The 10,718-nt window shown below is 43.7% G+C and overlaps 1 protein-coding gene across 1 annotated transcript in view; it reads right to left on the bottom strand.

Moving 5' to 3' along the window:
* Window positions 1-10,718, bottom strand: part of LOC109920816 (lysophosphatidylcholine acyltransferase 1) — a 134,079-nt gene that overhangs the window by 103,292 nt on the left and 20,069 nt on the right. The window contains exon 2 of the mRNA XM_048608659.1: window positions 9,643-9,698. Coding sequence (XP_048464616.1) covers window positions 9,643-9,698 — 56 coding nt within the window. The remainder of the gene's footprint in view (window positions 1-9,642; window positions 9,699-10,718) is intronic.

The raw sequence follows: 10,718 nt of genomic DNA, 5'->3' as shown, positions 1-10,718 counted from the left end.
CTTTGGCAGGTAGGGAGAGGAAATGGAAAGCTCAGCCAGTTCAAAGAAAACAAAGGAGAGAAAACTCTGTCCCTTTGCAGCTGATTGTATTCGAATGCAGCAAATATGACCGAACATGCCTGGCCATAGTGGAGTTCCTGAACCACATCAGGCAATGTTGAGCACAGTTGACCACCAAGACATAGACAACTCTCCTACAAGTTGAAGGCTGCCATTTATGGAGATCATGGGAACCATATTCGTTCTTCAGCAAGAAATGTACTTCTCATAGGTTCTCAAGGGCTTATATGTATTTAAAGAGAAGTTTTCCTTTGCAGCCAAAAATAGTAAAGCAAAATCGCAGAGCTATAGGAAAATCCTGGGAGCAAGGTGAGGCATGGTGGCACAGTGATTAGCACTGCTGCCTCACAGCGCCAGGGACCTGGGTTCAATTCCACCCTTGGGCCACTGTCTGTGTGGAGTTTGCACATTCTCCCTGTATCTGCGTGAGTTCCCTCCGGGTGCTCTGCTTTCCTCCCACAGTCCAAAGATGTGCAGGCTAGGTGGATTGGCCATGCTAAATTGCCTGTATTGTTCAGGGATGTGTAGATTAGGTGGGTTATAGAGGGATGGGTTTGGGTGGGTGCTTTGAGGGACAGTGTGGACTTGTTGGGCCAAAGGGCCTGTTTCCACACTCTGGGGATTCTATATCTACATTCTTTTGCAGATTCCTCTGCCGCCCCACCTAATTTTGTATCATCAGCAAATTTCTGTGCATTATGCCTCCTCCTCCAAGTCATTAATATAGGTAGCAAATAACTGAGGCCCCAGGACTGATCCTTGTGGCATTTCACTAGTTGTGTCTTTCCAACCCAAAGAATACCCATTAATACTGATTGTCTACCTTCTATATGTTAACCAATCCTCAAACCATCCCAACACATTATCGCCAATACCATGAGCTCCTATCTTGTGCAATAACTGTTCAATTGGCACCTTTTACAATGTCTTCTGGACAGCCAAATATACTACATCTACTGGTTTCTCTTTATCAACACTACTTGTTATATCCTAAAAGAACTCTAGAAACTTTGTCACACATGATTTGCCTTTCCCTAAACAATTGCTGGCTCTGTTTGACTGTATTAAGCTTTTCTAAATATCCTGCTATTTATTTCTTAATAATGGACTCTGGCATTTTCCAAATGATGGATGTTAGGCTAACTGACTTATAGTTTCCTACTTGCTGTCTCCCTCCCTTCTTAGACAGGGGCGTCAACAATTACAGTTTTCCAATCTGCTGGAACCCTCCGAGAATCCAGTAAGTTCTGGAATATTTCAGCCAATACCTCCACTTCCTCTGTAGCTACTTCCTTTAAAACACTTGGATATAGACCATCAGGTCCTGGCAATTTTTTCATCTTCAGTCCCATTAGTTTATCAAATACTTTGTCCCTCATGACAGAGATTGTTACAAGATCATTATTCCCATTAGCATCTTGGTTTTCTGATATTTTTGAGACATTTATAATGTCATCCATTGATGCAAAATGTTGATTTGAATTATCTGCCATTTTCCTGTTCCCCATTGTCAGGTCTCCAGTTGCATCCTCCCATGGTCCTAAATTTACCTTATTCTCTTTTTATATAGCCATAGATATTCTTGTTTGTTTTTATTTTTCTTGCCAATTCATTTCATAATCAAGTTTCTCCATTTATTAGAATTTTAGTTATCCTATACTTCTTATAAAACTTCTGATCTACTGGTTTACCACTAGTTTTTCCCACTTTGCCATTTTGTTGTAGTTTTTTGATTGGATATACTCCTTGACACCTTTTTTAACCATATATGATTCATCCTGCTCATCGAGTACTTCTTTTTGACTGGAATAAATTTTTGCTGACAATTATGGAATGTCTGAATGAAATGAAATGAAAATTTTAAATATCTGCCACTGCTCAAGTACCGACCTTCCCCTTAGTCCATTTTCCCAGCCAACTTTTTACATCGCTTTCTTCTTTCTGTAGTTACCCTAAATTACGCTGAAGATGCCGGTTTGAGACTCTCCTTTAAACTAAATTGAAATTCAACTATAACACAGTGTGGAGCTGGAGGATCACAGCAGGCAAGGCGGTATCAGAGGAGCAGGAAAGCTGACGTTTTGGATCGGGACCCTTCTTCAGAAATGGGGGAGGGGGAAGGGAGCTCTGAAATAAATAGAGAGAGGAGGTGTGGGCCAGGGAAGGTAGGTGGGATAGTGATAGGTGAGTGCAGGTAGGCAGTGGTGGGGATTGGTCAGTGAGGTGGGTGGAGCGGATAGGTGGGAGAGAAGACGGACAGGTCAAGGAGGCGGGGATGAGAGGGAGGATTGGTCATGGGATGAGGCCGGGTGTGGGGAGATTTTGAAACTAGTAAAGTCCACATTGAGACTATTGGGTTGTAGGCTCCCAAGATGGAATATGAGGTGCTGCTCCTCCAGTTTCTGGGTCGCATCGTTGTGACACTGAAGGAGGCCCAGGATGGACATGTTGTCCAGGGAGTGGGAGGGGGAGTTGGAGTGGTTCACGACTGGAAGGTGTTGTCGTTTGTCGCGAACCGAGTGCAGGTGCTCTACAAAGCAGTCTCCGAGCCTCAGAGCCTTTGTGACAAACGACAACACCTTCCAGTCGCGAACCACTTCAACTCCCCCTCTCACTCCCTGGACAACATGTCCATCCTGGGCCTCCTCCAGTGTCACAATGACGCCACCCAGAAAGTGGAGGAGCAGCACCTCATATTCTGTCTTGGGAGCCTACAACCCAATGGTCTCAATATGGACTTTAATAATTTCAAAATCTCCCCACCCCTGGCCTCATCCCATGACCAACCCTCCCTCTTATCCCCGCCTCCTTGACGTATTCGCCTTCTCTCCCACCTATCCGCTCCTCCCACCTCACTGACCAAACCCCACCACTGCCTACCTGGACTCATCTATTGCCATCCTACCTACCTTCCCCAGCCGTTTTAATCCTCGCCTCCTTGACCTGTCTGTCTTCTCTCCTATATATTTCCTTCTCATCCCTGCCTCCTTGACCTGTCCATCTTCTCTCCCACCTATCCGTTCCTCCCACCTCACTGACCAATCCCCACCACTGCCTATCTGCACTCACCTATCACCATCCCACTTACCTTCCCCGGCCTCACCCTTCCTCTCTCTATTTACTTCAGAGCTTCCTTCCCCCTCTCCCATTTCTGAAGAAGGGTCCCGACCCAAAACGTCAACTTTCCTGCTCCTCTGATGCTGCCTGGCCTGCTGTGTTCCTCCAGCTCCACACTGTGTTATCTCTGACTCCAGCATCGGCAGTTCTTACTATCTCTGAAATTCAACTATGTTGTGAACATTTACCCCAAGAGGGCCCTTAACTGCATGATCTCTTATTAATGCTACCTCATTATATATTACAAGATCTGAAATAACGCATTTTCAGGTAGGCTGTGCAATATACTTCTCGGAAAAGCAATTCCTAATGAACTCCATAAGTTTGTCATCCATGTCATCCTTGCACATCTAATTTGTCCAGTCAATATACAGATGAAGATCACACTCATGACAATTGCAGTGCCCTTCTAATGTTCAATTATTTCCTAATTTACGGTTTTTCCTATAGTGAGACAACTCATCAAGAGCCTATAGATGATTTCCACCCATGTCTTATTTCCCTTGTTATTCCTTATTTGTATCTAAACTGATCCCATAATATGATCTATTGCACCTTTATCATTACTCACCAGCACACATTACCTTCCTTATTTACATATCCACCCCATCTCCTTTTCCTTTAAGCCTATATTTCCAGAATGTCAAATAGCCTTAGGTAATGAGCTCCCAGTCTTGGTCACACTGCAGCTATATCTTTGCAACAGCTATCAAGTCATATTCATTTATTTCTATTTGTGCTATCAACTCATCTATCTTGTTCAAAATGCTTGCATTTACTTAAATAACTTTAAACTTTGTTTTATTGTTAACTGTTTTTACTTATACTCATTCTAAATCTGTTGCAATGTTCTGTGTATATTTTCTGCCCCTTCCTTTCACACTTTATCATTCACTTTTTCATTACCTTGTACCTCTCCTCACTCATTTCTTTTTTTATTTTTTAAACTTTCCTCCAATAGAGCCCTCCCCACAAAACCTAAGTATTTTAAAGCCCTATGTGCAATCCTAGTTATACAATTGCCAGGACACTGGTTCCAGTATGGTTCAAATGAAACCTATCTCAATGGAACAGATCTCTCTTTCCCAGTGCTGGTGTCAGAGGCCCATGATTCAGAACCTATTTCTCTCTTACCAATCTTTGAGCAGTGTATTAACCTCTTTAATCTTATTTACATCATTACATCAATCCTGAGATTAATACCTTTGTGGTTTTGCTTTTTAATTTGCCCCAAACTGCTTGTAATCCATCAGCAGAACTTCCTTCTTAGTCATATCTATGTCATAGGTACCTACGTGGACCATGACAGCTGGAGCCTTCCTATCCCATTCCAAATTTATCTCTAGCCCAAAGGAGATGTCATGAACCTTGGTACCATTTAGGCAATGCAACATTCAGAGCTTTCTGTTTTTATTGTAGAGACCTATATCCCAGACCATTGACTGTGCTATCACCTATTATTACTACATTTCTTTTTTTCTCCCAGACTTGAATGGTACTGTGTACCATGCTGGTTTAGTCAGTTGGCTCTCATCCATCATCTCTTCCAGGGAGCAAGAACTTCAGTACCGATTGGACCAGGGCACTGGCTGAGATTCCTACAAAGCTAAATTCTGGTTCCCAATACCTGTTTCAGTTGCAGTCACTCTCTATTGTCCCTGACCACAAACCAAACTTGATGTAATTAATCTAGGCAGTATGACTGTTTCCTGAAGCACAGAGCCTGGGTAACTCTGAGCTGATGTTTCTTGAACAGCCAACACTTGCTGCACACTGATCGGATCACACCAATCTCCAACAGCTCCCATATACTGCAGCTGCAAAGTATTTGTCTGTCCAGTCATCTCTGTTCAATTTAATTAATTAAGTTGGATGTTAAATATTTTAAAGTGAATGTCCATTCTGTAATTTCCTACCTGTAATAACATCTCCTGAATTATACCACTTAGCCAATCAAAATAGACACAGAAGAAATACCCACCAATCACCAACACCGCATGGGCCCAAGCTATGCCTGCTTCTTCGTAGGATACATGGAACAATCCCTCTTCCGTAGCTACACTGGCCCTATCCCCCACCTCTTCCTCTGTTACATCGATGACTGTATCGGTGCCACCTCGTGCTCCCACGAGGAGCTCGAACAGTTCATCCACTTCACCAACACCTTCCACCCCAACCTTAAGTTCACCTAGACCATCTCTGATACCTCTCTCTCCTTCCTGGACCTCTCTGTTTCCATCTCTGGCAATCACCTGGAAACCGATATCCATTTCAAGCCGATCGACTCCCACGGCTACCTAGAATACACCTCTCACCCACCTTCCTGCAAAAATGCCATCCCCTATTCCCAATTCCTTCATCTCCACCGCATCTGCTCCTGAGATGAGGCATTCCACTCCCGGACATCCCAGATGTCCTCGTTTTTCAAGGCCCGCAACTTCCCCTCCATGGTGGTTGAAACGTCCTCGATCATGTCTCTCGCATTTCCCGCAAGTCATCCCTCGCACTCCCTCCCTGCAATAACAACCAAAAAAGAATCCCCCTCATCCTCACGTACCACCCCACCAACCTCCGGATCCAACGCATCATCCTCCGGCACTTCTGCCATCTGCAATCTGATCCCACTACCAAAGACATTTTTCCCTGCCCACCTTTATCTGCTTTCTGGAGGGACCACTCTCTCCATGACTCCATGTCTGCTCCACAGTCCCCACCAGCCCCACCATCCCCAGCACTTTTCCCTGCAACAGCAGGAAGTGCTACACCTGCCCCTACGCCTCCCAGGCCCCAAGAAGACCTTCCACGTCAAACAGATGTTCACCTGCACATCTTCTATTGTGGTATACTGTATCCGCTGTTCCCAATGTGGCCTCCTCTACATTGGGGAAACCAAGCGGAGGCTTGAGGACCGCTTTGTGGAACACCTACGCTCGGTTCGCGACAAATGACTACACCTCCCAGTCACGAACCATTTCAAATCCCCCTCCCACTCCTTGGATGACATGTCCATCCTGGGCCTCCTGCAGTGCCACAACGATGCCACCTGAAGGTTGCAGGAACAGCACCTCATATTTCGCTTGGGAACCCTGCAGCCCAATGGTATCAATGTGGACTTCACAAGCTTCAAAATATCCCCTCCCCTGACCGCATCCCAAAACCAGCCCAGCTCATCCCCGCCTCCCTAACCCGTCCTTCCTCCTATCTATCCACTCCTCCCACCTCAAGCCCCACTCCCATCTCCCACCTACCAGCCTCATCCCACCTCCTTGACCTGTCCATCCTCCCTGGACTGACCTATCACCTCCCTAACTCCCCACCTATACTCACCTTTACTGGCTTCATCTCCACCTCTTTGATCTGTCTGTGTCCTCTCCACCTATCTTCTCCTTTATCCATCTTCTATCCGCCTGCCCCTCTCTCCCTATTTATTTCAGAATCCCCTTCCCCTCCCCCATTTCTGAAGAAGGGTCTAGACCCGAAACATCAGCTTTCCTGCTCCTCTGATGCTGCTTGGCCTGCTGTGTTCATCCAGCTCTATACCTTGTTATCTCAATCACCAACACCTACCTGTTTTTCTGTGATGTCACACTTTGGCTCAGATAGTTCAAGTGTTGACGGGGGTCTCTGCTGCCAGTTTTTACCTCCTGCTGCCCTTCCAGCTCAAGGCTACTCTCCTAGTCTGCTTCACAGTGTTATTGACCTTCTGCATCCTCCTCCCAATCTCTTGAAGAAGAGCCATGGGATATTTTACATTAAGCAAAGAATGTAACAAACATCTCACCTCACAGTGTTTAACAATGTTTAACACAGCAAATAACATCTCATCTCACAATGTTCAACTCCCTCAGTGTCAGCCTAGATATTTTACCAGCCTAGACTTAAACTTTTGGAACGAGACTTGAATCTACAATCTTCTAACTCAGAAGCAAGAGTTCTGTCAGCTGAGCCACAGCAGTGATACCACTCTGTTTCACTTACTGACTTAATGCAAATAAAACTGCTCTTGTTAAATATTATCAAATGTGATTTGTCACCAAATCTGTTGCCTGATGGTCGAATTCTTCAGGAGGCTGATGTGGCTGTACACATTCGCCGTACTCTGCCTCTCTATTTAACAAATTGAACCAATACATTGTTTCCTCAGTCTCCTTTGATGTAGCATTACCTACATATAACTAATGGCACTGATTAAGAGACAAAAGGATATAGGCCAGGCCTAGGCATCTGTCTGCCAGTGAAACAGCAGAAATAATTGTGTCTGAGAAATGAACCGGCATTTAGTGGTTATCATCAGTGGGGAAGAACCATTTCCCAGGATCGGAAATGCTAATCATCAATCTCCTTGCACATGAAATGTCTCTGTTTAATAGCTGATAGAGCGTCTCCAAAGGCTTTTTTGGCTCTTTGTTTAAAATGACATATAATGGGACTTGCCTTATCAGCGCCTCTAAATGCATTTTCTGTGCTTTATCCCCACTAGGGGATTAGTCCAGTCTAATAAATATATGCTGGATTGATTTTGAGCTCTGGATAATTTAATCCATCAATATAACATTAAATGAATATGCAAAGGACCTCTTTGAGGATGAAAAAACAGAATGGAACATTCTTATTAATTTAAAATGGATTTGAGAAATGGAAAGGGCTCTCTGCTATTAGTATCTGCCACTAGACCTAACCTCTGTGTATTGCTACCTTGTAAATTCAGTGCTTTATTTAAACATAGCCACATGCATTCTTGGCCACTTAAAAGAGCTTAGAGTTATCAGAAGTGGAGCTGTTCCAGTGTATTTTATAAACCAACACATCTCAGCTGGCCTGCAGCATTTCTTTGGTATCTGAACAGATTAACAAATATTATGATGTGAGTATTCTGCAAACTACTGTGCAGATTGTGTGTAAAGCTGGCCAAACACAGGATAATTAGGGCAATGTTTTATTTTGTTAATATGGGAGAACTTAAAAATGTAATTTTAATAGCATTTTGATTGTTTTAAAGTGGTTTTGATTAACATATCTCCGTCACAAAAACAATTTGAACATAAATGCTGGAGCTAAACATGAAGCTAAATGATATGGTTAACACAAAGGGTATCGTCAAGGCTAGGCTGACAGGCCCTGGAAAGGAAGGTAAGTGGGATTGTAGTCTGGGTGAACAAGCTGGAAAAACCTTGAGGGGACCCATCAATTAACTCAGGAGATGACCTACCTATTACCAGTATGAGCAGAGAAAGCTGCTAAGCATCCCACTTGATGCTGGTCTTGCTAACTATGGGAAAATTGCAGCAGTGTAAGAACAGAAAGCTTCAAATAATTCTTGGGTGGAAGAGTGCTTCCCCCACTCCATATAGAATTCTAGCAGGGCAGGATGGAAGATAGATGTCAAGAATATGCTCATGGCATTGCACCTAATTTTACAAACCTGCCCACATGCCAAACCTTGTGTATGTGTAAAATGCAACCCAATTATTACTTCTACCTTAATGCTATTTGTTGTTTCTTTAATCATTTGTTTTCAGGAACTTCTGATCACTGTCATTTTGGTGAAAATGAATTCATTTTCTTTCTTGTTGTAATGAATTTCACCCATACATAGGCATCAAAGTTTCTCATTGAGATTGCTTGAGAAATTGATTTGACATAAATTACAAGACATGAGGCCATATGTAACATGTGGTTGCATGCAGACAGGGTGGAAGGTGGGGGGTGGTGCTCTTGGTTAGATCCCAATTGACATGCCACTATATCTCTATTGTGTCATTCAGGAGAAGCAACTTCAGAATGTAAGACCGAGAGACGCCCAAGACTTGTGGAGGTGTGTCACATGTAAATATTATGACCCCAGTTGAGAAAGAGGTGGTGGAGATCACTGTAGAGTAGGGCAGCCATGCCATTGCTGATGACAAGGATGAATAGGCCAGATATCATTGCGAGAATAAATGCAATCTCATACAGAGACACTGTGAGAATGTGATGTGTTCATAGATGGTGCTGGATTTTAATGATTTTCTTTGAGTTTCCCGTACTGCTCCTCATAATCTGGATCATACACCATAGCTACCAGATGATAACGACAACTCTACATCTGAGGACGATGAGACCCAAGACCCAGAAAAAGTCACCATCACTTGCCACTTCCACAACTGCCACCCACTCAGTTACACTCACATGGGCATTGAAGGGATAACATGTAGAATTTGGGGCATTTGCTAGTTGGCATCTTCCAGTTGCTGACAGAGGCTGTGACAGCTGAGACCTCTGATACTTGGATGCACTAATGCTGAATCCCAAGCTGAATAGAAACCTCTGAGAATGACCACAAGAAGCCTACTGGACATACAGAAAAAGGCAGAGGAACAATTGGCAGAGATGTCAGAGGCAATGCATAACTTTTAACGGATAATAGAGGAAATCTTCCGAGTTATGATCTGTGTCATTTCTCAGACGTGAACATGGATGACTTACGCTTGGAGAGGCTGGTGACTGCCGTAGAAGTCTAGGTCCAGCATATGGTCCTGGACCTAATACAACAGGGCATGAGGCCTTGGAACCTTCTTCCATATCCTCATTCTCTTTCAGGATACCAGTAAATGTCATTGTCACAGCAAGAGGGAGGAAGAGCACTGATCTAGCCACCGTAGGGATGGGGAGGATGGTAGGGAAGTGTGTCCTCTCATGGCACTCCCAGGATGAATGGCCACTTCTTGTCTCTTTTACTGGTGGCCCTGAAGCCTATAGTAAGTCAGGTCAAGAATGTTGCTCCTGCATCTGTGCAAGGCATTCTCATTAGGCCTGAGCACTCAAGGGCTTAGAACGCCACAGGATGGCTACAAAAATTATTGCAAGCAAATGCGGCATCACTCCCAGCAGCCTTCCTCCAACTTAGCATCAAGACTATGAGAGGAAAAGGAGATTTAAGAAGTTACAGGGGCACAAAGATGGCATGGGCATTCAACCACTGTACACTTATTGTCATGTAAAAATGTCACATTATATTTAATTCATTTAATTCAATATTTATTTATTGGGACTGTCTCTGTAAAAAAGGTGTATTATCCTGGCATGCCCTCCAGTTAGCAATCATTGATGGTTGGAGGGGTTGAAGGGACAGCTCAGTTCTTTGCAATGATGTTGTTATATATTACCATTCAGTCTTCATTAGATGTTCATATGACGAGGTTTGTATTCTCAACTTTTGGGACATGGCTAAACATGTAGCATCCCTTTTGTATGGTGACAAGATTATTTGTTTCTAAAAGAATTGAATTGATATACTTACAGCATTTAAAGGTCTAACATGATGGAGCAGGATCCATAGTCTTGGTCATGGTAGTCTTAATGACTTGTATCCTTGTGAGCAGTACTTATCCTTGGGAATAGCCTTTATTTTTGATTGTACGTAACAATAATCTGCTTCCCTAGCCCCTCTGGGTAATAGAGAATGTGGGTTATAAACTTGCTCCAGGGTGAGGTTTGGAGAGTTCAGTGAACATTTCAGGCAGGCAATGGTTTGTTAGTGATGCAACACTAGTCAGTTAGGC

The sequence above is a fragment of the Rhincodon typus genome, chromosome 2, assembly GCF_021869965.1.
Source record: "Rhincodon typus isolate 14 chromosome 2, sRhiTyp1.1, whole genome shotgun sequence".
NCBI classification, from domain to species: Eukaryota; Metazoa; Chordata; class Chondrichthyes; order Orectolobiformes; family Rhincodontidae; genus Rhincodon; species Rhincodon typus.
This window is presented reverse-complemented; position numbering and strand designations above follow the sequence as displayed.